The 27,136-nt window shown below is 35.1% G+C and overlaps 1 protein-coding gene across 1 annotated transcript in view; it reads right to left on the minus strand.

Annotated features, from left to right (window-relative positions):
- Positions 1-2,835: 2,835 nt before the first annotated feature.
- The window catches only part of ATP6V1H (ATPase H+ transporting V1 subunit H), a 128,829-nt gene continuing 104,528 nt past the window's right edge, over positions 2,836-27,136 (minus strand). Inside the window, exon 15 of the mRNA XM_028517875.2 lies at positions 2,836-3,168. Within this exon, the coding sequence (XP_028373676.1) occupies positions 3,108-3,168 (61 nt within the window). The 3' untranslated portion in view covers positions 2,836-3,107. The remainder of the gene's footprint in view (positions 3,169-27,136) is intronic.

The following is a 27,136-nucleotide window of genomic DNA, read 5'->3' on the forward strand; positions in this document are numbered from 1 at the left end:
AAATTCTGCATCAAGTTTTTCCTAATATATTTCACCTTTCAGTGAAATTATTTCTGACAAATTGAGACTAGTGGTCAATGAAGCACAAAGGATTTTAAAAGAGGAATACATAAAAAGTATAGAAAAAATTCTGTGTAAATGGTTTTATAGAGGTGGAGTAACACATTTTATAATCATTGCAGTCCTTATTTAGGCTGTTCAGATCCTTTAAAATGCTTAATAAAACTTGTTTTACTGTATTTCTCTTGATTAGATTTATGAGCATTAAATATTACTTTGATTTTGTCAGTCAGATTTATAAGTCTACTCTTTAAGTGTGTGCAGTTTAGTTGAACATGTAAATGGTATTAAATTTTTAGGATTTAATCATTAAGTATTAATGAAAAACATTAGGCCAAAAAAAGTCATTTTTTTTCTAATTAAGTTCTGTTAGCTGAGTGTAAATTTAAAGGTAAAAAAAGTACCTAGAAATAAATGTTAATTTTAATATATGGGATAATAAGTATAACATGAAGACATGAGAATACTGCATCCTATGTACAAAAGCACCTCTTGGGAATGAAAACACTAAGAATCTCCACCAGAATGACTGTCACTGCTACTTACTCTAGAGGTACAGGCCTATGCAAAATGAAACTAAAACAGAATGTATATTAAAGCATCAATGTATTCTGAAATTCAGAAGATTGCAGTATCTGATTACCAGAATTTATACAAATTGAGTGTCTAAAAAACCTAGTAACAACCCCCACTGGTGTGGCTCAGTGAATTGAATGCTGGCCTGCAAACCAAAGGGTCCATGCCTGGGTTGTGGGCCAGGTTCCCAGTTGAGGGCTTGCGAGAGTCATCTATCTGATGGATATTTCTTTCACACATCAATGTTTCTCTACCTCTCGTTCTCCCTCCCTTCCTCTCTCTCTAAAAAATAAATAAAATTTTAAAAAATCTAGTAAGTTCTGCCTGGTATTTTTTCATGTTTTGGGAAGCAAAAATATCTGGGTCTAAGCACTCTAAAGTTTTGAACCTTTCAGTCAAGAAAAAAAACTGGTTTGATCATATTACCTGTTTCTTGGCAATGAAGTAAATTCTTTTAAAAAATTCATTGAGAAAAATAATATGAACTTCTTAACCAAGAGAAACAGCTATCATTTTAACTATGTCCACATGATCTTTATGTTGAAAATGCAAAGTGAAATAAATCAGAGAAAGACAAATACCACATGATTTTACTTATGTGTGGAATCTAAAGAACAAAATAAGTGAAAATAGAAACAGACTCATAGATACAGAGAACTGATGGTTGGTTGTGGGGGTGGGGGTTGGTAGGCTGGGTAAGAAAAGTGAAGGAATAAGAAGTACAAATTGGGAGCTGCAGAATAGTCACAGGAATGTAAAGTCCAGCATAGGAAATGTAGTCAATAATACTGTAATAACTATAAATGATGCCACTTGGATATTTAAAATATAAAGGGGATCACTTTGTAAAGTGATTGTCTAACCACTATGCTGTACAACTGAAACTAATGTAATTCTGGACAAAAACTGTAACGTAAAAGTAAAATATAAAAAAAAAAAGAAAACAATCATTAATCACTATACAAGAAATGGATTCTGTATCTTTCTACAGGAGAAAAAATTTACTAAAATAAATTGTTTATTAGCCTTACCACATTTATTCAACAACTTGATACTCAGAGGATTGCTACATATGAAAAGTGAAAATAAAAGTGAATGAAAATGATACTCAGAGAGATCCAGTGATGAGGGTAAAAACAAGAAATTCAGATTTGAGGAGGGGGGAACCTACATGCCATGTATGCCCTGCTGAGGGCCTGTAGTTCCAGCATAAAGATGGGAGGGATAGAAATAAATATATCTATTGACAATATTTAAACCAAAAAGTATTAAAAGAAAACTGACTTTCAGTACTCAAATCCAAGAATAAAAATTTAGGAAATCATTGAAATAAAATAATCTAAAGCTACAAGTCTTCATTGAGTTCCAGAAGCAAATCTTTTGGACTATGATATCACATTAATATTTAATTTAAAAATTTAAAGCTCCCTAAATATTAGCAGAGGACTTCTGCAATGTGTATGTGTGAATGGATGGAGGGATGTATGGACAGATGGACAGATATAGACACATATAATATCAAAACATTTACAAAGGGGGACCCCAAAAAACTGGTATTTATAAAAAATTGTGTATTTATTCTTACATGTTTAGACTCCAGTCACCTTCAAAGTACTCTCCATTTAATGCAAGACATCTATTGTGACATTTTTTCCACTGCTCAAAACAGTTTTTGAACTCATTGATTTTGATGCCTTTTAGTGCTTCTGCCATATTTTTTGTTTCACCTGTTCCACATCAGCAAAACATGTCCCTGTGAGGACTGTTTTCATCTAGGGAAACAAAAAGAAGTCACTTAGGGCCAGACTGGGTGAATAAGGAGGGTGAGGCATGAGGGTCATGTTGTTTTTGGTCAAAAACTGCTGAACACTCAGTGCAGTGTGGGCAAGTGTGCTTGTAAATCACCCATCATGTAATGGGCAAATGCACTGAAAGAGTCTTCAAAAAAATTCACTGAGGCCGAGCACAGCCTCTCACAACAACACCAGCTAGTACACTGATACAGAGGGGTTCCTAGAACACTCACCTAGTGGGGGAAGTCTGTATAAGGGGTCTGCCTTCCAGAAGATAATTCTGTTTTGGGGGGAGACCCCCTCGTATTTGCCGTTCACTACTTTGCAACCCTTCTCCCAATCTGATTGGGATAATATGTAATTTTTGTTAAAGTCCAAGTACAAAATGAGTAAAAAGAGAACCATATTTGGAGTGAGAATCCTTTAATAACTATATTCATTTCCAGAGAATAAATATAGAAATACAGGCAATATATGTAACACTAATACTTTTCTTAGAGACAGAAAGCACCTACTCTTTTACACAAGTTAATGGGCAAACACTTTTACCAGAAATCAGCAGTGGGAAAGCTATACAACAGAAGAAAGTTACAAACAAAATGACAATTCATTTAATTACTGAGATTCACACTCCAGGTGCTGTGTCACGGGTGAAATAGGAAGGCTGGAGGGCACACTTCAGCTTCGGGCAGCAGCAGTCTGAGGTTGCTCAGATTGGAGCTGTTTACCAAGATATTCCCTAAAATAATACAATAATCAAATAACAAGGTAAATTAGATTTTAAATGACAAAGAAGCTCTTTTAAGATCAAAATATAATATACACTGTCTTGTATTTTAAGACATAAAAATTAATAAACTAGCCATAGTTAACAAATCCTTTCCAAATTTCAGAAGTACCTAGACTATATGAAGTTCAAACACTCTATTTAAAATACACAAGCAAGTCATTACACACACAAACAAGTAATGCTGCATATGACTAGAAGGCAATGCAATTACTTCTCAGGTGAAGCCTACTTTACTGTTTAGGTAAAAGCCTTGTTTACTGCTGCAGCCACTTCTGCAATCCAAGAAGTTTAAAAATGAATTTAAGTATGATTCCACATAAAGTGGGCTGATACATTAAAAACACACTCCCTGGTGTTAGAGAATACAAGTATCTATATCTGGGGATGAACACAAAAGCACATGAAAATCACCCACCAAAAATAATATCAAGAATCACGGCACTTGGTAAGAGCTGCGTGTTAGAGAGCACTGACTCTGTCCTGGCCCAGTCTAAACCTTCAGAGACGGCTGTACTGAATCTACAGAGCAATCGCAGAGCGGAAACACACTATTCCTATTTTATAGACAAGTCATGATGTTCTCCTGGAGAAAATAAATTGAATATGCATTCACAATATGTGAATTCCTTGCTCTAAATTACATACAGATATCACTGTTAATCCCAGGACAGAAAACAATCTTTACCTGATTTTCTGTGAATGACTTGCCCAAACTTTTGTTTTTGAACTATTTAATAAGGACAAGAATATCTAAAAGTTTCCCTCTATCATAAGAAAAAAAGTATGAGTTTTAGCATGGAGACCTGGGGTTTGCCATCCAGCTCCACCACCTCACTGACTCCAGAGTTGTGGGATGAAGACACTTCGTATGTTAACATGAGGGCTAATGGAAAGGCACTGTGTGGGAGGTCACCTTGCCCACGGACAAGCAGAAGGTACAATGGGGTCTGTGTCTTCCCCACTCTCTTCGACTGGTTTTTCAACTTCCCCTGGTCTGAGTACCTCCAGGGAACAACCTTTCAGTGCCACCAGCATCTACCAGTAAATGTGATCCTGCCTTTCTCCACAGAGGTACAGAATAAGGGGAAAGGGCTGGTCTAAGCTGTTTTACTGCCTTGCTCTCCCCTCTGGTATCAGCCCAAAGTTATCACAGGTGTGAAATAAGATTGGAATAGGAAACAGTTCTGTGAATTACAGTAGTGAGGTGTCAGGAACCCACCCCCAGAAGGTGTACAAAGGTGAACAATAATTTAAAATACTGTGAGACTAAATGAAACTTTGTATAACATGAAAATGGTTTATGGTCTTTTTAAAATCCTTACAGGAAAGTTGTTATTACTGACTTATTAATTGTGGGTGTCATGTTAAAGCATGTAATATAGTCTTATGTTAACTAGGAACTACCCTGACATGATTTAGACAATGGAGATCTTAATTTTCAACCAACAATAAACAGTTCTAATTTATGCAGAGGCCAAAAGGAAAGCCATCCTATACATTTTATTTCCTTATTCTATTTTTTAAAAGATTTTATTTATTTATTTTTAGAGAGGGGAAGAAAGGGAGAAAGAGAGGGAAATAAACATCAGTGTGTGGTTGCCTCTCGAATCCCCCACTAGCGACTTGGCCCACAACCCAGGCATGCGCCCTAGACTGGGAATTGAACCAGGGACACTTTTGGTTCACAGGCCAGCACTCACTCCACTGAACCACATCAGGCAGAGCTCATCTTATGAATTTTAGTAGACAGAGAAAGAGCAGGAGTTTATGGTCACTATCAATGCCACCACTCCAGGGAAGCCTGCAACTACGAAATATTTGTGACTGCATAGGTTTATTTGGTTTGCTTTGGCGAGGGAGTGGAATATAAAATTTATTACAAAATTTCCAGATCTTACACATTTTTCTACATATACCTAAGGAATTAAGCTGAAATTAGATATGCTTCATTTCAAGAGGGCCTTCAAATATGCCAGTTTTGACTGTTGGACACTTAAGGTAAAGGGCAGCAGAACCAGCCAACCCCACACTACCACTTGGCATATTGATAGTTTTGAGTTGTAGGCATCTGAAAAACAGCAAATGCAGGCACAGGCTTTCTATGAATTCCCCATATCTGCCTAAAAACACATCCTCCACAAAGGACTCAACTCTCATAACCTCTCCTCAGCAGTTTCATCAGAGAGCACTGACTTTCATCATGAGAGACTGAAGTCCACACCATCGAGACAAACTTTGTCACAAACTACCTCCCACCCATGTTTCCTAAAAATCATTTATTCTGTCTGCCTCCCTCCCCTTCCCCCCATTAAGATGTATTTTAAGCCTGAATTCTGAATCTACTTCTTTGAGTTACTTATTTTATTCCTAGGTATCTCCCATGTGTACAAGAGGCATATATATTTTAATAAACGTTTTCTTGTGTTAGTCTGTCTTCTGTTACAGGTGTCTCAGCTTAGAACTCAGAAGGGTAGAGGGAAAATAATTCTTCTCCCATACAAGAGTGATCTTAGAAAACATTTTAAAAGTGTACTCAAAGACACCATGTCATCCTTCAATTAAGTCACCTGTGATTCCTTCAGTAAAGGGCCAATGTCAAGGGCCATATTCTAAATGTGTTTCCAAGATAACTGGTGTAAGAAAATAGCCAAACCTCCCAGAGCTCAGCACTATGACTGCTAAGCGATCAGAAAGGGTCTTTGTGGATTTGGTTACTAACATACACAGAGGGTCACATCTGCTTCATCCCTTTCAGAGACATGAAGGGTGGTTCATTCCCATACCAGATTTAACTAATATTTCAGGAACAACACTGAACACTTGGAGGTGGGGAAGAGATGACTGATTTCTTCACAAAAGAGACACAGGTTCAAAGTAGAAGGATATTAAAGTAGAGCGAAGGTGAGGTGTTCTGGCAAAGAATTAAAAACATGCCCAAACCTGGCTTCTTCCCCACCAGTCTCTGCTCCTTTGTTTTCCTGGTCAGAGGTATTTATTATGAATAATATGCTTTAGCGTACTCTCACTTTTTTCCTGCATACAATGCCATTGAGGCATTCACTTCTTCATGACCTTAGTGCCTGGTGTATAGAAACCAGAGCCTCCTTTCCTCTGTCTTCTAACTAAGGATTATGCAATTTAGGGTTAAGGCAAAAGGCTAGGTCACATACAGATACAAAGTGTTCAACCAAGAACTTAAAAATCAAGAACATAACTGAAGATATTACAGGTCATAAAATGTCAAAAGTCTAACAGAAGAAAAGTCCAGATGGGACTCATAGAAAGAAGAATCAAATCTCTTCCTCAGGCTTTCTTGAAAATATTGGGTTGGCCAAAAAGTTTGTTTTTTTCCCCGTAAGATGGCTCTGGTAGCACTTAGTTGTCTTCAAGTTCATTCAAAACAACTTTGTTAAATTGTATTGTGACAGTTGTTGTATCAGTGTGCATTAAAAAACAAACTTTTCAAAATTGGTGAATATGTAGCCATTTTAATATTGAAAATGGAAGATTAATATTGAAAATGGAACATTTTTGGCATATTATTCTTTATTATTTCAAGACAGGTAAAAACGAACTGAAACACAAAAGAGATTTGTGTGGTGTATGGAGAAAGTGCTGTGACTGATTGAATGTGTCAAAAATGGTTTGCAAACGTTCATGCTAGAGATTTCTCACTCGACAATGCTTCAAGGTCAGGTACCAGTGAAGTTGATAGCATTCAAATTGAGACATTAATTGAGAATAACCAATGTTATACCACATGGGAGAGAGCTGACATACTCAAAACACCCAAATCAATAAAGTTATTGGTGAAAATGAAAAATGTATTTTTTATTTTATGGAAAAAACTAAACAAACTTTTTGGCCAACCCAACAGTATGTTTGCTATAGCACGTGGGTTGTTAAAATCTCAGAGAGAACCGAAACAAAGCTCAACTGAAATAGATACTGTATTCCAGAAAGATGATTGGGGGAAATCTATTTCTTTGAACTTGGTGTGTAAAAATGTTATAGTCTTCTCTTTTGATGTCAAATGGCAATATGTTGTCAATGAAAACATTCCCAAGATTCATCTAAGTCTGCCTCTGAATTCTCTGTGACCCCAGCCAGAGATAAGTGCTGACACCAAGTACTTGGGGCTGGGAACACAGAATGGCTGCTGCATTCCACACTGTACTACACGTCATCATGAAAACATGATTACAGGTATATCCATGTTATTACCCTCCATCTTGACAGTATCCCTGTGAGGCAGGTATTGTCACCATTTACAGGGACAGAAGAGAGCCTGGGAAAACTTCAATAACTTGCTCAGGTGCAAAGTGAGCAAATGGCTGGCCAGGGCTCAGATCCTATTCTCTTTCTACTGTAAGGCTGGCTGCCTAGCCTCCAATAAAAGCCTAGAAGGTGAAGAAAACAGATACTCTTTCTATTCACTGCTCAAAACAGTTTTTAAACTCATTGATTTTTATGTCTTTTAAGTGTTTCTGCCATTTTTTTTTGTTTCATCTCTTCTACATCAGCAAAATGTTTTCCTTTGGCTTTTTTTCATCCAGGATAGGGGGAATCACTCGGGAGAGATAAGGAGAACAGGGAAGGTGAGGCACAGGAGCCATGTCATTTTTGGTCAAAAACTGCTGAACACTCAGGACAGTGTGGGCAAGTGCTCTTGTAAATCACCCATCATGAAACAAACATGATGAAAGTGTCTTAAAAAAATTCACTGAAGCTGAACACAGCCTCCCACTACAACACCAGCTAGTACACTGATACAGACGGGTTCCTAGAAGTCACCTAGCAGACGAAGCCTGTACTACAAGGAGCCCACCCTCCAGAAAATAATTCTGGATTTGGGGGGGGGCCCTCATATTTAAATTCCAAACTGTCTCCACAATACTTTAAAATCTTGGCCTAGGAAAAGTAGTGACCAACCTACTATTGTACTATTTTTTAGTGCCTGCTGTTGGTTAAGCACTACACTACTAACTGCTTGATACACATTTTCTCAGTTATTCTTCACAATAACATGCATAAAACCTGCAGATAACACCCATTTTATAGATAAGGAGCTGGAGTTTAGCAATGATAAATAACATGATGTAATATTAGGATAACTAGTTAGTGGCAGGAAGGGTATTTGTACTCAAATCTAATTTTAAAACTCAAGAGTCTTAATCACTTTATATATCCATCATTATAATATTATACAGAGTATTTTCACTGGCCTAAAAATCCTCTGTGCTCTGCCTGTTCATCCCTTCCCCAACACCCCTTACAACAGTTGATCTTTTCATTGTGTCCACAGCTTTGGTTTTCCTAGATGTCATATGAGTGGAATCATACAGTATGTAGACTTTTTAGATTGGCTTCTTTCACTTAGTAGTATACACTTAAGGTTCCTCCATGCTTTTCATGGCTTGATAGCCCATTTATTCACAGCAATAAATAATAATCAGTTGTCTAAATGCACCACAATTTGTTTATTTACCTACTGAAGGATATCTTGATAGCTTCCAAGTCTGGCAATTATGAATAAAGCTGCTATAAATAGCTACATGCAAGTTTTGTGTGGATATAAGTTTTCAACTCCTTTGAGTAAATACCAAGGCACACAACTGTTAAATATTGGTAAAAGTATGTTTAGTTCTGTAAGAAAGCACCAAACTATCTTCCAAAGAGGCTGTACCATTTTGTATTCCCAACAATAATGAATGAGAGTTCCTGTTGTTCTACACCTTCACCAGCGTTTTGTGTTGTCAGTGTTCTACATTTTTGACAAACCAATAGGTGTACTGTTGCATTTCATTCTTGTTTTAATTTGCTCTTCCCTGATGACATATGATGTGAAGCACCTTTTTATGTGCTTATTTCCATTAATACATCTCCTTTAGTGAGGAGTGTGTTAAGGTCTTTGGTCCACTTTATTTTCTTATTAAGTTTAAGAGTTTGTTGAAGAATATTGTGAATAGCAGTTCTTTATCAAATGTGTCTTTTGCAAATATATGTTCCTATTCTGTAGCTTGTCTTCCAACTATAGTAATGTTGTATGTCACAGAGCAAACGTTTTTAATTTTAATTAAGTCCAGCTTCACAATTATTTCTCTCATGAATCAAACCTTTGGTGTATCTATCCAAGAAGACATCACCATATCTAAAGTCATCTAGATTTTTCTCCCATATCATCTTCTAGAAGTTTTATAGTTTTGCATTTTACATTTAGATCCATGGTCCTTTTGAAACATTTTTGTGGAGGATGTAAGGTCTAAGTCTGATTCATTTACTGAGATATGGATGTTCAGTTGTTCTAGCACCATCTATTGAGGAAAATATCTTTGTTCCATTATATTGCCTTTGCAATAAAACTGCATTTGTCGAAGATCAGCTGACTGTGTTTATGGGGGTCTATGTCTGGGCTTTATATTTTATTCCATTAATCTATTTGCTTATTCTTTCACTAAGAGTACACTATCTTGATTACTGTAGTTTTGTAGTTAGTATTCAAGAAGTCAAGTAGGGTCATTCCTCCAACTTTGTTCTTTGCCTTTAATGTTTTGTTGACTATACTATGTCTTTTGCCTCTCCACATAAACTTTAAAATCAATTTGCCATATCCACAGTCTGCCAAAACTCACACAGGAAGATACAGATAATCTGAAGAGGCAGACTGTTCCTTTCAAGGAATCAGTCCATTTCATCTAGGCTATCAAATTTGTTCATAGCACTATTCATAGTGTTCACAGTTTTTCTTTTCTACGCTTTCCATTTCCATGGGATTGGTAGTGATGTATCCTCTTTCATGTCTAATATTAGGAATTTGTGTCTTCTTTCTTTTTTTTAGTTGGTCTGGCAGAAGCTTATGTTACTCACTTTTTCCAAAAAACTAACTTTGGGTTTCATTGATTTTATCTACTGATTTCCCATTTTTAATTTATTTGATTTCTTATTCTTATTATTCCTTTTTTCTACTTAGTTGAATTCAATTCATTCTTTTTCTCATTTCCTACACTGGAAATTTAGATTATTAATTTTCAAGTTTTCTTCTTTATTAATGTATGCATTCAATGATATAAATGTCCCTTTGAGCACTGCTTTCATCCTACCCCACAAATTTAAAAATTGGGCTTTCACTTTTATTTAGTTCAAAATATTTTAAAATTTCTTTTGAAATTTCTTCTTTGACCTATGTGCTCCTTATAAGTGTGTTCTTTAATTCCCACACATTTTGGGGATTTTCCAGTTATCTTCCTGCATTTCTTTCTAGTTTAATTTTACTGTGTACTAGAAGCAACACTGCATGATTTCTGTTCTTTTAAATTTGTTAAGGTGGGTTTTATGACCCAGAATGTGTTCTATCTTGGTGAATATCCACAGTGAGCTTGAGAGAAATATGTATGATGTTGTTGTTGTTGAATGAGTCAGTCTATAGATGTCAACTATATTCAGTTGATCGATGTTGTTATAGAGCTTAACTATGCCTTTAACGGACTTTCTGCCTGAAATCTGCCCAATTTTTAGTGTTGAAGTCTCCAACTATGACAGTGGAATTCATTCATGTATTTCTCCTTACAGTTCTGCTAGTTTTTGGTTCACATAGTGTGATTCTCCGTTGTTAGGTGCATACATGTTACGTGCTTCTACATATTCTTGGAGAACTGACCCCTTTCTCATTACGCAATGTCCTTCTCTATCTCTGCTGATTTTTTCCTTGGTCTGAAGCCTGTTTTATCTGAAATTAATATAGCTACTCCTGCTTTCTTTTGATTAGTGTTAGCATGGTATATTTTTTCCATCCATTTACTTTTAATCTATATTTGTCTTTATATTTAAAGTGGGCTTCTTAGAGACCACATATACTTGGGCCATGCTTTTTGATACACTCTTTTAATTGGAACAGTTAGAGCACCAACATTAAGGTGACTATTGATATAGTTGATTTTACATCTACCACATTCATTACTTTCCTCTATTTGTTGTCCTTGTTCTTTGCTTCTACTTTTGTCTTCCACTCTTTTTCTGCCATTTTTGTGGTTTTAATTATTTTACATCATTCCATTTTCTCTCCTATTTTAGCATGTCAGTTACACTTTTTTACTTTTTTTAGTGACTGCCCTAGTTTGCAATATACATTTATAATTTATCCATGTCCAAATAATATATCACCTCATGAGTAGTGTAAGTAACTTCTAATAACCAAATAAGATAATCCTAATTATTTCCTCCCACCCTTAAAACATTATTGTCATTTATTTCACTAAAAATAAACATACATAAATACACAGGATAGACACACATAACACAATATACTGTTGCTGTTAGTATTTTGAACAAACTACCTGTTACATCAAAAAAGAATAACCAACTTTTATTTTACCTTCATTTACTCTTTTTTTATATAGATCTAGGTTTCTAACACACACAAAATTTTCCTTCTCTTCAAAAAACTTATTTTCATATTTCTTGCATAGCAGATCTAGGAATAAATTCCCTCAATTTTTGTTTATCTGAGAAAATTTTTGTACCTCCTTCACTTTTGAAGGATAATTTCACAGGGTACAGAATTCCAGGTTGGTGGTTTTATGTTCTCAACACTTCAATATTTCACTCCACTCACTCTCTTCTTGTTTGCTGGGTTTCTGGAAAGCTGAATATAATTCTTATCTTTCTCTATAGGTAAGGCATTTTATCCTTCTGGCTTCTTTCACAATTTTTCATTTTTCTTTCTTTTTAAGTTTTATTTATTAATTTTAGAGAAAGGAAGGGAGAAAGGGAGAAAGAGGGAGAGAGAAAGAGAGAGAGGATCATCAATTTGTTGTTCCACTTATTTATAAATTTATTGGTTAATTTTTGTATGTGCCCTGACTGGGGATCAAACCCACAACCTTGAGTGTATTGGGACAACTGTCTAACCAACTGAGCAACCCACCCAGGGCCCAAGATTTTTCTTTATCTTTGATTTTCTGTAATTTACATGCCTAGTGTAGTTTTTCTTTTTCTTTTCACATTTACCCTACTTGGTGTTCTCTGAGCTTCCTAGATCTGTGGTTTGGCGTCTGATGTTAATTTGGGGATATTTTCAATCATTATTGTGCCAGGTAGTTCTTCTGGTCCTTTTCCTCTTGTATCACCATTGTGTGTATATTGTATCTGTTGTGTTTCTCCACAAACCTTGAATACTCTGTTCCATTTCATTTGTCTTTGTTCTATTTCCTTTTCAGTTTTAGAGGTTTCTATTGATATATATTCTCGCTCAGAGATTCTTTCCTCAGCCATGTCCAGTCACCTAATAAGCCCAACAAAGATATTCTTCATTTCTAATTACAGTGTTTTTGATCTCTAGCATTTCTCTTTGGTTCTTTTCTAGGATTTCTATCTTTCTGCTTACACTTTTCATATGTTCTTGTATGCTGTTCTTTATCCATTCGAGTTGTTAGCATAAAAATTACAGTTGTTTTAAATCCCTGGTCTGATAATTCCAACATCATTGTTATGGCTGGTTCTGAAACTTACTGTACTCTTCAAATTGAGAGGGGTTTTGCCTTTTAGTATTACTTGTAATGTTTTCTTGATATCTGGAATATGACATCATAAACTAGACAAAAGAAATAAGGAAAATAGGCCTTCAGTAATGTGATGGTGAGGTCAAGAGAGAGGAAACATTTTATAGTTCTATTATTAGGACTCAGTCTTTCAGTGACCCTGTGCCTCTGGTCGGTGAACTTTGCAAATGTTCCTCGGGTTGATTTTTTTTTTTTTTTAATCCTCCCTTGGGTAGGGCAGCATGGCTAGAGTCAGCCACAGTTGATTATTTCCCTTTGCCAAGTCAGTTAAACTCTAATAATATCCCAGTAGGTAAGGCTCTGGTTAACTAGTTTCCCCTGAGGACAGGACTTGTTAAGAACAACAGAGTGCTCTGCTGTATTTAAAAATGGTTCCTTTTTCCTTGTCCTTGCCAGAAGCCCAAGAGGATTTTTCTCCAATATTTACTGTAAGAACCTGGTCTAGTTTCTGGAGCTAAATCTCAATCTGTGATGGGGGCCCCCTATGATTTGATCCCCTTGGAGATTTTAAGTCTCAAATTCATCCACACAGAGCCTCCTGAAATTCATCAATTACAGTTCAGGTTTTCTTACTCAGGCACTGGTTCCCACACTAGTTTCTGCTTGGCAGTCTCTGCTCCAATAAGCCTTGACTCCTTATATTCACCCATCTCATACGACAGTGGTTTACCTTGTGTCTTCCCCTCTCTTATGGATCCAAAAAATTGTGGATTTTACAGTCTGTTCAGATTTTTACTTGTCACACTGTAGTGGTGACTTCTAAGCTCTTTACATGCAGAACTGGAAACAAGAAGTACTTCCTTTTCTTCTTAAATTCTGGTTCCTGATCAGCAAGTGGTTACAACCCAAAGCAATCTACAAGGCAGAGCATGCCCCCTAAATAACCACATTACATACAAATCTAGTTATGCAAGTACAGTGTGAAAGAAATGTCTGTGTTACAAGGACTTTTAAGAATAGAGTTTATTTTATATTAGTTACAAAGATAGTATGTAAGCTAAACCATATTTAAGGCTTATTTATAGGCTCCTTTTTCTAGAATTATACTTAGAATGACTCTTCAATGAATAAGGGAGGGGAGGGGGTCCAATTTACCTTTCTCCAGTTTTTAGATTAGTGCTTAGCATGTTCTAGGAGCTCAGTAACTACCTAATGAAAAGTAGTTGAAGAATCCTACAGGCAATTTAGAACCTGAAAATGGATGCATTTTCTCCTGTGGGGAAACGTACTGAAACACTTGGAGAGACAAAGATGCCAGCAGTTAAACCTACCAAGTACTCCATAATCTAAACCAATCAATTACTAAACCAACGTTCAAACAAAATTTTAAATGATTTTAAATTAAAGTCTGCTTATAACACAAGAAAACTCAACTAAATCCACAATAAAGATACAATATTTTAGAATACAAGTTCAATGTTTTAATGTTATGTAGTGGAAAGTAAATTAAATCAGCTTTATAATGAAGCTTAAAAGGTCTCCTAGCATATAAAATTATTCTTCAAAGAATCATTTTCCCACAAAATGTGCAAAAACTAAAATAAACCAAAACAAGTGGGCCTGTTGTTCCCCCAATATGAATTGAGTCTCAGAGCTATCTAAAGAATAAGCAGATTGTGCAAATTTGAAATTCTACATACAAGGAGATAAAAGATCTTTAGGTTGTTTGATTGATTTTGTTTGCAACTAAGAATATCAATTATAAACCTTGGGAGTCACAGGCCTTTTCTTTCTTTTCCCCCTAACATCCCACTTGCCTACAGGTTTTATAGACCCTGCCTTACTAAGTGGACATCCTCATAATCCATGCTCTGGACTGAAAAAAAGCAAGTCTTCTTACTGACACTTTTTCCTCTAGTCTTATCCCTCTAATCCACTAGCCCCTACTATATCTAAAACTGTCCTTCTAAAATGACATATTATTTTTACTACCCCTCTGTAGTTTAACAATCTTCTGTAAAGAGTTCAAACTTCTACGCACAGCAAGATGGTTTTTCATAACCTGGCCACTACTTATATCTCCAACTCTATTTTTAGTTTCATAACCAGACTCCAGCTGTTTGGAACCACTGGAAAGTCCCAAAGAGGGTAAGAATCTCTCTGGACCTTGATGTGGAACTCTCCATAGGTCCACTCTCCATATGGCTATACAGTCCTTTCCTAGACTATGGCAGTTCAGCATGTGCTTGTCACAGTCCCCAGCAAGGTGACTGACATGCCTCACAAAGTACAAGGCAGTAGTAAATACTTTCTAGTCACTGACAGTCTAGTGTTTTCCCTAAATTATAACCAGTAAAGATAGCTTTGTTTAAATTTGGAAGTCCAATATAAATTTTAAAAATAAGTGATTAATGGACCTACCAATTATCATCCCCAAGCTTCTCTGTCAAAAACTAGTCAATCCGTAGCCGTGAGGATGAGGCCCACACCTTAGGAACGGCAGCACAGTGAGCTGGAAGAAGCCTAGATCCCTGAGCACTTATGGTTTTGGACTGCCAAGCGCCACATTTTTATATGAGACAGAAATAAACATCTATCATTTTTAAGCTATTGTTATTTGGGGTTTTGTTGCATTGTTAGCTGGAACTATGCTACCAATCATTTCTTCCTTGAATAAACATATTAGTATCTATGCTATACTAGATATACACTGCTTTTAATGCAAGCATATGTGACTAGGTCAATCACCTGGTATTTAAAATATGCTAGGTAACAGCTTACCTATAAACTTAAATAAACCCAAACAGATGGCAGAACTCAAATTTTTCCAATACTGAAATTCTGCAAATTTCTTCAATATGCAGCAGTCCTAACATAATTTCCACCTGATAGCTCATCTATTATTTGTTGCCTATATTTCTAATTCTTATCCATGCAGATGATCAGAAAAGCTGTGATATCAATCCAGAGCTAACAAAATAAAGTCTAACAACAAGCAACATAGAAAATCTTAAACATCCCAGAAAATAGCCAGCAAGGTCCAAGTAAATTATGAACACATAATAATATCATCTATCCCATTGAGGGACTAATCATCCAAGACTAGTTTAAGCAAATAAACAGGAGAGTAAAAAAATAAAACAAAACAAAACAAAAAAAGCTTTTTAATAAAGGTAGAATATGATGAATTGCTTTTATAAAATCATTTGCAAAGAGATCTATGTTTCAAATGAAATGTTGATGTTTCTAAAAACATAATATATGAACAACTTGGTCTGAAGATCACTTACCACTGACAAGAAATCATTTGTCAGTGGTGGAAAAACAAGGTGAAACTTTTAATGAGCAAAATGTAGATTAGATCAAAACTCTGTTTTAAACATTTTAGGCCACAACTTATACTCAAAACTATGCCAAAGATCATTCAAGTAAAAGAGAAAAAAAAAGTTACCTAGTCTTCTAGAGCTGTCACAAATGAGAACATTTTCAATAACAGTTAATATCTTGTTCTCCAGACAAATCTATACATTTTCTTTTATATATAATAGTCAACCTATTTATTTACCTATAATTTATATTTGCTCTAATTTAACATGGTTTTAAGACAAAATAATTTCTACTACCAATTTTTTCCAAATTGGGAGCTCAATTTTCTGTTCTAAAGTTTCAACTTAAAAATTTATTTCAGGAAACTAAATGGTTCCTATTTGTCAAAACATAAAAGATCTATTCTTAGTGCTCCAATTTTTCAAAAGTATGTATTTAATATTTTAAATCAAGGTACGTAAGATTTTTTTATTTCTTCAGAGATAATAAATCATCAAAGTTAAAGTAAACTGTGGCTACCAAATTCTAAGTAGATACTATGCTACCATAAGAACTTCAGAATATTATTTAAAGAACCAGAGAGGCAAAAACAATTAACATATTCTGCTATCACCCAACAAATAACTTTTGTATACTAGAAGTTCTAAAGTATTAAAAGTATAAAGCATTATAAAAAAGAGAGGCATGAGAAACATTACCTCAAAGAGAACACAAATGATAAGAGTGTGTTTTTTTAAGAAAAAATATATGATGATAGGTAATAAAACAGATAATTCCAAATACAGGTACTTGGGGAAGGACAAACAGGTCTTGAAATTGCCAGGTTATAAATCACTACTTGTAAAACAACTTTCAAATAGTTATTTAATATAAGTTTAATATAGGCTCTTAAATATTTTAAGCTACTATATTTAAGTTATACAAATCATTCTGACTTCACTGTTAAATGGGCATAACAAGCAAAAATGATTAACTGAGAGAGAAATCACCAACATGACTTAAAAAGCCAAGATACAGCCCCCCAACAAGCAAACAGTATTTAGCCTGTAAAATTTAAAGGCCATAATGAAAGCTATATTTACCTTATCAAAATGCTGACTGTCTACTCCTAAATATTCTACTCCAAAATATTCTGTCTACTCCTAAAAAAATTGGGATAATATTTAACTTAAGTCTTAGGAGTCAGGCAAAGTTTTCCTTACAAGTTTCCTTAGAATTTTCTTAACACCTATGAAGTAAGTCACCCCTTTCAGTGCCAACAGAATCATTGCTCTAAAGCTAAAGTCAAGTCAGGAAATGGAGGTGGAAAAGCATCTCTTTCCATCAGCCAAGAGCCAGGAGCAATAGGCAGTGATTAAATAAAGCAAAAAGAACGGAAAGCCAGGTAATCAACCTACTGGGGCCAATCCATTAGTTCTTTTATGTAGGAAAGGAGTGTCTGATTGCTGGGCAAGAGCTACACATAGCCAGCTTTTCTGCACAAAAGCCAGGGTGAGTTAGGAACAAAGGGGAGAAGAGATTTTTAAAAACTCAATAATTCAGCCAACTGCAGACATGGTAGCTGAAATCAGATAAAAATGACAAGGACTTAGGGTGAAAAAGGAAAAGAATAACCAGGACAGTAAGCAATACACACTGACAATGAAAATGGAGAAGAGACGAGATGGGCTCATTGCATAGCAATGCCATCTTTGCACTGCACAGCAAAGCAAAGCCCTGACCAGTATCTTGTCAGGAACTCTTACTGTATGTGGGGAGAGAGTACAAGCAACTGTACATCCATTAAGGCCCCCAAGTATGCCTTACTGAATAGCATGATAGAGTAATACTAAATTCGAAATTTGGGTTTACACAGATCCATGCTCAAATCTAATAGCCATATATTAGAGAACTTGGGCAATTTTTTTAACCACCCTTATGCACTGGACTTCATACCTATAAAAATGACAACAGTAACATCTATCTTGCAAAGATGTGTTAAGATTAAAAAAAGATAATATATATATATTCCTGGCTAGTGTCTAAATAATGTGAATTCTCTTCCCTCTCATGGTCTTGAACAGAATTGTTCCACTCTACCTTGGTCCGCTATCTGTAGCACATGCAACAATTGAGAAAGAGTGGGAAATATTCTGAACATTTTTAACAAATTGTATTGCTTCCTAACTACTACCTATCCCCATCCCACCTTCAAATCAAAAGTTTAGAACAGAAAAACTTAAATCTTTAGCTATAAGAAACATTTATTCAGCATAAATTGGAGACTTACCCCTCCCAATATACCAATTCATTTCAATGAACACTGATTTGCTAAATCAGTCCAGACAAAAAAGTATTAATCTCATCAGTAGAAGGGGTATTTGACAGGGAAGTTTGTCTACATATTTAATAGTGGACATTCCCTACCTAGTTACCTTTCCCTAACCAATTACCTCATTCTGACTCTTCAGGCCTTCCCCCCATCAATTACTCAACTCTTTAACCTTCAAATTCTCCCACTCCAACTCACTTATGGCACCATTTAAACGTCTCCTATTTTAAAACAAATGATGACAACAAAAATCCAATTTCTACTTCAGGCACCCCTAAGCACTGTCCTTTTTCCTCCCTCTATTAATGAAGCTTCTAGGAGAGAGCCACATTGACTTTATTTACTTCTTCACCTTCCTCAGCTTGTTCCAGTCTGCCTTCTGAGGCCACTAAAAGCATTGGACCAGGTCGCCAATGGTATTCTTATTGCCACTTTCAGTCTTCCTCTTCCTTGTCCTCTGGGCTGTATTTTACATTGCTTACCACTTGCTCATTCCTTCCTGAAATAACCCCCTTTCTTTTTGCTTTCCTAAGGGCATATGTTCCTGGTTTCCTCCTAATTTTCCAGCTATTTCTCCTTAGAAATGGCTTTCTCCCACCCCCACCCTCCTTGTGTAAAATCTACTCCTCTGTCAGCCCCTGAAATATTTTTTCTCATTTTATTTTGTATTTTTATTACTAATGAGATAGAACTTCTTTATGTTTCTCAAACCTTTGTAATTCTTGATTTGTGAATTGTTTTAAGTTTTTTAAATTTTTTTTATTAGAGTTTATATTTAATATTATTTTTTATTAGTTTCAAGTGTTTTGTCTCATTCTCTAACACTGGTTCTTAACCTTTTTGGATCACAGAACTATTTGAGAATTTTATAAAAAGCATGGACCTGTCCCACAGAAAATACTTAAACACACATTTTTGCACACAATTTCAGGGAGTTAATCCAAAAACCTCCAAGGTGAAGAAGTCCTGCTCTACACATGCTTTTTCCGGGCAATCTCATCCACTGTCATGACTTCAATCTTTTCTCTTTTGATTACTTTGGATCTATCGCTCTAACTTACATCTCGCTCCTAAACCCAAACCTGTATTTCTGACTACCTTTTTTATTTCTCTTTGGATATAATTCAGAGAAATCAAATTCAATGTGGCAAAAAAAAAAAAATCACCCCTTCACTGCCACTGGAATCCAGTTCCTCCTTTGTCAGGTACAAGAGCGACAAATGGCCAAGGAATAGACACAGCAGGACTCAAAGGAACTCCCCATGCCCAGATACTGAGAAGAGTATGCCCAAACTGAACTAGCCAAAAGTAGGAATCTCAACATAGGAAGACATACAGGTTCAGCTGGCTGCTGCAGAGCCTCCACGACAGGGTTGGGAGCAGGGAAGCCATTCTGTAGAAAAGAACTAAGCAAAAGAGCTGTAGACTTGAGAAACCATGTAGCCCAAAGAAAAGAGATAGAAACACTTGCTTTGCTTCCTGCTAGCTTTCTGTTTCCTAGTTTCAGTGAATCTGTGTGACTTCGCCTACTATTAGATTCTGTGAGCTGCAATGACATTCTTACATCTCTTCTTACATATAAGCTAACGTAAGTTTTTGTTTCTTGTGGGACAATGGAGACAACTATATTTGAATATCAATAAAATTTTTTTCAAAGGGACAGCAATAAAAAAAGTTCAGAGACCTTAGTTTACTAAGGTACTTTGACTAGTAGAAACAATTATATTCCTGTTTTGTTCTATTGTATCATCTAGCAGCTAACTTGTTTCTATAATTTTATCATTTACTTTATTTCCTATGAAGCTCTTACTTAAATGTGTACTTTCTACTGACAATCCATAAAAACACTGCAAAGGTTTTTCAAAATTATTATCTAGCACTGGCTGGTGTGGCTTAGTGGGTTGAGTGCCGGCCTGTGAACCAAGAGATCGTAGGTTCGATTCCCAGTCAGGGCACACGCCTGGGTTGGCCGGCCAGTCCCCAGTAGAGGATGAATGACAGGCAACCACACACTGATGTTTCTCTCCCTCCTTCTCACTCCCATCTCTTCTGTTTAAAAAGAAAAAAAACCTTTAAAAAATGATCTAAAGGTAAATTTTTAACATCTCAACTTTATCAAAAATGCAATTTAACAAAATCAGACCACATATTCTTACTTAAAATAACATACATCTTGAAAGAAAAATAGCAAAATTGTTGTAGGTTGTCAAGAGATGTAAACTTGACACATTTTATTTGAAACATGCATAATAATATGCAAAATATATCTTAGAAAAGGAAGTAGGTCTATGTATGTACACATACATATACACACAATTTTCTTATGTAGGCAGAACAAAGACAAATGGAAAAAGTCTCAAAATTATGCTAGTTATTATACTAACATCATTAACATACTAACCATAAACAAATAATTGCCTTACCAAATAAGACATCTCATTCACTTATATGTCTAATAACTGTAGAAAATGAATATATGAAGTAAACTGAATGCCTCAAGATCAACTTTCTTAAAATTGTCTTAATGCTGGAGAATACTCACTCTTGGTGTACCAAATAAAACCTCTAGTACTAACTTCTGATGAAAAGCATGGTTAGGAGATATTTTTCCTATGACTTTATAACATCTATCATTAAAACACCCTAGGAGAAATCAAAGGTGTAATGTCACTTCCACAAAATCATAACTGAGATAGAAAGCTGATGTTGGGTCATATTTCTCTCAAGATCATTGCCTGAAGTGAAGCTTATCAAACACTAATTAGGTGCAAGAAGAAAAGAAGATATAAAAAGAAGATAAAATTCTTGTGGCTTGGGAGAGGTAAGCTCTGGAATACAAAGCCCCTAGCCATTCTCTCCTCCTCTTCCAGTCTTCCAACACAAGGCAGACAAAAATATGTTTGCTCTAGACAAGGAACTGTGAATATGAGCTATGTTTTTTTAATAGCATTGCATCACTGTACCATGGTTATGTAAGTAATAACGCTTTCCTGTTCTTAGGACATATGTGCTGAAGTATTTAGGCTTGAAGAGCTACAAGGTCTGCTACTTAGCATGAATAGTTCAGAAACAGAGGCTGAGAAAAAAAAACAAATGGGGCAAAATATCAACAACTGGTGAATCTAGGTGAAAGGTACACTAATTCATTGAACTATTCTTGCAACTCTTAAGAATTTCAAGAGTTGAAATTCTTTCCTATAAAAAGTTAAAAAAAAAAGACAAATCTTCCTAAGAAAATGATTTTCTTTCCACACTTCTTTCCATTGAAAGCAGCAGGATGAAAGCTATACCTAAAGATAGGGGTGTAGGAAACCTGAAGGATCTTTTTTTTTTTTTCCCCAGCAGAGCTGCTCTACCAGCTCTGGATGTACCAATACACAGAGTTTATATTACATGAGAAAATGAAATCCCTTCCTTGTTTTTTAAAAAAAATCGTAAAAGAAACAAATTGGTATTCAGATTACTACAATTATGTCAGATCTTTCCAAAATCCAAGACAGTGAACATGACTTCAAAGGTGGCCTTTTAGAATTACCATAGTTCAACTATTCCCAGACTCCTAGTTTTGGTTTTGGTGACACTGCTGTGCTTTCCACATACAGCATGTTCACAGACTGCCATTGCCTCAAGTCCTTCCTGCACTCCAACTTCATCTTCACCAACTAATGCATTCTGGATCCTTCAGGATCCAGACTTGGCCCTAGTGTTCAGGATCCAGACTTGGCCCTAGTGTTGCCTCACCAGGAAATCTTCCTTCCTGAAGGCCCAGCGTAGATGAGGCACAGTTCCCAAGCTCCTATGACACCTATTCATACTTCTGTCATAGCCCTCTTAGTCCTACACTGAACCTGTGTGCTGTGCCTTTATTTTCCATTTCATCTCTATTTTAGCCCATAATGAAGTATCTAATAAATATTTCTGTCCATGCCTGAATTAGAGACAAGGGGTGCCAATAACACAGATAAAATCCTCAGCCAGGAAAGTAACTAGATACAACACACTAATATGTGTTTTCATAAGACATTTCCGGGCTGTTTAAGCAGGCTAGGAAAAACTCATCCAAGAGACTATTCCCGTTTCAAGCATCTACAAATACTTAATTCGTAAGGAAAGTGAGGCAAGAAGCTTCTGAAGGTATGAGAAGTACAGGGAAATGTTCTTGAGCTTTGACAGTGTGTAAGTGTAAAAAATATGATATTTTAGGAAAACTTCTGGCCCTCATATTAACCCTGTGGTACCTTTTCAGAGAATTCGTATTTTTAAAATATAAGTCAGGGCTGGCAATTAATTTAATTCATATGAGGGGTTTAAATTTAGGGTAGGTACCTACTGTACCACTGTATATTTCTTTTAAAATGTAAATTCAATTAAAATTCAATTAAAGGATATTTATGTCAAAAGCTGTCTTTCTTAAGATGGGAGGCTTATCACTTTAAGTGGTCAGTGGGGACAAAAAAGTGTCAGTTCATTTCTGTTACCCATGAGATGTTTTCCCCCGACAAGATGTGACATCTGAGTGACATACATAAAAAGAAACTAAGAAAATAGTTTAAAAAAAACTCTTAGACTAGAAAATATAAAGTTTGCTCAATCTTTATTTAACTGTTAGCATACTCTATTCTATTTAGGTTAATTTGATTCTTTAAAGCGCGCGCACACACACACACACACACACACAAAGCCCTGACCACCAAAACAAACAAAAAAAGAAACAAAAAAGCATTTAAAAGCTAAGCAAGTTGGTTCATTGTTCTCTGCCTCTCCTTACTAGACACAACTTTTATGTATGCTTAGCCAGTCCTTCAGAACACAAATCAGGTATCTGTACATCTAAGAAACTGATCTTAATCAAACAAAACCACAACATGAACTTGACCCATAGATACTTACTTATACTTTAGTCACATGCACCTATGTATGAAATCTGAATTTGATTTATTTAAATATAAAATATGTAGACTCTATTATCCATCAGTAGTTTTATTTTCTTTACTGTAGAAATGTTTATTATCCACCTTCTCCAAATGTTTATTCAGACTGGTAGTCTACAATAATCTAAGATTTATGTTACACTGGCACTTCTTAATCAATTTTAATTAAGTGATACATAATGTCCAGAAAAATCAGAAGTTAGTACAGCCTCAAAACATCTCTAACAAACAAAGTAGAAGCAACTTTAGACTGGGAGACTCAAAGTTGCTCAAGTAATATTGAGACAACAGCTATAAAGAATTCCTTTTTACTTGAAATTGGCTTTAATATATATTTTTTTAAATCAGATAATATTAGTTTTTTAAAAATACCCAAGACATATGGCCTTAACGTTGTTTTCAAAAGTTCCACCATTAAAAGTGTCATAAGGATAACATGGAAAATTCCAGGCACCCAAAGAGGGAAAACAATTTTCTAAATTAATTCTGGAAATGTTATATGTTTATGAAAAATCATATGAAGTGTTTTAGTAACATGATTATTAGCAATAAAAAGTTAAAACTTACATTAGGGTTTTTTCTTCAATTTAGTTAATAAGTAACTATTTTAGTCACTGTATTTATGGCTGGGTACTAATAGAATAACTAAAATAACCTCAGAGAACAAAGCAGTATTGCCTATACCACTGCTTGGTGAGTTCTTCTTTGTTCCATTATTTCCCTACACATAAAATATCTAGATAGGGTAATACTCTTCAAACTTATTTTTCTGCTTGAAATAAGGGTGAAAAAACCCAGCAACAAATAAAAAATTCTATATGAGATCCTCTACCTACAAAAGTCAGTGTTTCTTTCCTGAAGTCTTGAGCTGTCCATACGCATATATTGTTGCTTCTGAATTACAAGCTGATTACATTTTAAATCATTCTGTAGGAGAAAAATGATGACATTTTATGATGTTAAATTACAAAGTATAAACTGAGGGTATATATAAAAGTTCTCTAAGGTAAGTTGTCATTTTTTATATATTCTGCCAAATTCACGAATATAAAAATCCAGCACTGCTCAAAAGAACAAGGGCATGCCAGGAATGCACAGTGGGTACGGGAAGATCAGAGAGCTCGTGTGGCATTCAAGAGGGCTGTGAGTAGGCATGACTGGCTCCAGGACCCCTGAACTAAGGAGGCACCTGTGTGTGCCAACCATCCCCTAGCAACTCTATTCTGACCCATAATTCCCCCACCAAATCAGTGAGGGTTATTTGTAATCCATTTTTCCATGCAAATACAGATAGATGTTAAGTAGAAGGGGAGAAACACTGGCTACTCTATGAAGACCTGTAACTTATGGTAGTAATTTTGAAATTAATCATAAACTTGTAAAAATTACCTTCACATGATATAACTCTGTACTACATGTAAACCAGAAATAAATCCATCTCTACATTACCAAGAAATGTTATATTTAAGTCCTTAAAACAAAATAAAAAATCAGTATCAAAAGATAGCCCAATTCTATTACTTTAAAAGTACCCAATTTATGCTTAAAATGTAATTCTACCCTTATACTTCAAACAAAACAAAAAATTCCTACAATAAAATATTTACTTATAAAGTAAAAATAAATATTTATTTTATATCAAAATTATACTTTATTCTAATAAATATAGATTGTTTAGGATTAATGTAATATCAAATATCTAAAAATAATTTATGATAGAAAAGTAAGAGAATATCAAGAGTATAAACTGTTCTAGGAATCTTTTCAGCTTAGCTGAGGAACAAAACAATGACTACAGGTAACTAGCAAAAGTGCCATGGAAAGCTGCTGTTACTACTGCCATTCTGGCAGGGTTTTTATTTTGTTTTTATCCATGATTATATTTTAACTGTTTTCTATAAAACATATCACATATAAAAATTTATTTTAATTAAATCGAAACAAACAAACGCTAAAAGGACACAAAGACAACCGTGTTTTCATGTTTTTATTTGGTGTACAACATCTTAGAAAACCAGTACCATATTTTAGGTAATAGAAGCCTCCATTTTAGGTAAGGAAAAAAGCCATCTTTGGCATGATTTAGTAAGGACAACTTGGTTACCTGCATAAAGATTTTGATTCAGAAACTTTTTACATTTGGGGATAATGCTGCTAAAGATTTACTTTCCAAATAGTACTCTATTTGGTCTCATATCCATTGAAGATAAAATAAATTGCTATTACCTGACTAATTTTCATTCTCTGGCACAAAAAGCCAAAGAATTACATATGTCACAACAAAATCTACAGGTCACATGTGAATTCTAATCTTTCTTTAAATGAGAATTCCTTGCCCTGGCTGGTGTGGCTCAGTGGACTGAGCACCGGCCTGCCAAGCAAAGGGTTGCTCGTTCGATTCCCAGTCAGGGCACGCGCCTGGGTTGCAGGCCAGGTCCCCAGTGGGGGGCATGTGAGAGGCAACCACACATTGATTTTTCTCTTCTTCTCTCTCCCTCTTCCCCTCTAAGAATAAATAAATAAATAATCTCTTTAAAAAATTCCTTTACAAAGAAGTATAGGAAAATACTAACATTACTAGCTTGTCCACTAAAAGGGATTTATTATAGTTAAAACACTAAAAAAATAGCTTGGCACATAATTAGTAGGGAGGATATCCTCTTATCAGCTAGTCAGTGATAAAGAGTGAATAAACCAGTTTCTGGCTATATAGATGGTCACTTTTCCTTTTGTACATGTACATCAAAAAATATACTGTGATACTTACTAAATCAAGTTTCTAAATTCAAGGGAAAAATCAAATTTTAAATATTTTATCTTCACTGTATAATTATATAAAAACACAAAAATTCTCAATCAAAAAATTTCCTCACTAGCAAAGAGGAAACAGGTCAACATTCTATTTCACACCAGCTCTTCTTTCACATCAGAAATATACATTTTATTAAAATAGCCAAACCCAATAATAAATTCTTCAAGAGAAAAACTATTAAAATGAAATTGTTTTTATTAACAAAAGATTATAGTTCATCAACCCTAATTTCAACAAAAAGGGAAAATAAAACTGTTTTCACAGAGACTTTAGAAAAACTGGCAAAATAAGTTCACTGGTTGCAATGGCCTCATATTCTATTAAATGCCAACATTTTAAAAACTAATTTCATGAAAGAGACATAAACCAAGAAAGAAAAAATTACTAAATAATTCATTTATATTGGAAAATGTGGCTCAGGTTGAAGTGACAAAAAAGGGGAAATCCAGTGGAGTATTCCATATTTTACTGAAAGACTTCTAATTTTTTCTTCCCACTAAACAGATAAACTATTTTGTGTGCTCTGTGCTTTGATCTCATTCTTCCTTTACAAACTAGAAATGTTTTCAGCCCATCAAATGCTGACACTCACTCTGAAATCTATCCCAAGTCCACCTATTTCTTGTTATTTAACTTTTATAGACACTCACTCTGAAATCTATCCCAAGTCCACCTATTTCTTGTTACCTAACTTTTATAGACACTCACTCTGAAATCTATCCCAAGTCCACCTATTTCTTGTTATCTAACTTTTATAGACACTCACTCTGAAATCTATCCCAAGTGCACCTATTTCTTGTTACCTAACTTTTATAGACACTCACTCTGAAATCTATCCCAAGTCCACCTATTTCTTGTTATCTAACTTTTATAGACACTCACTCTGAAATCTATCCCAAGTCCACCTATTTCTTGTTATCTAACTTTTATAGACACTCACTCTGAAATCTATCCCAAGTCCACCTATTTCTTGTTATCTAACTTTTATAGACACTCACTCTGAAATCTATCCCAAGTCCACCTATTTCTTGTTATCTAA

This window comes from Phyllostomus discolor, chromosome 7, assembly GCF_004126475.2.
Source record: "Phyllostomus discolor isolate MPI-MPIP mPhyDis1 chromosome 7, mPhyDis1.pri.v3, whole genome shotgun sequence".
In the NCBI taxonomy this organism is placed as follows: Eukaryota; Metazoa; Chordata; class Mammalia; order Chiroptera; family Phyllostomidae; genus Phyllostomus; species Phyllostomus discolor.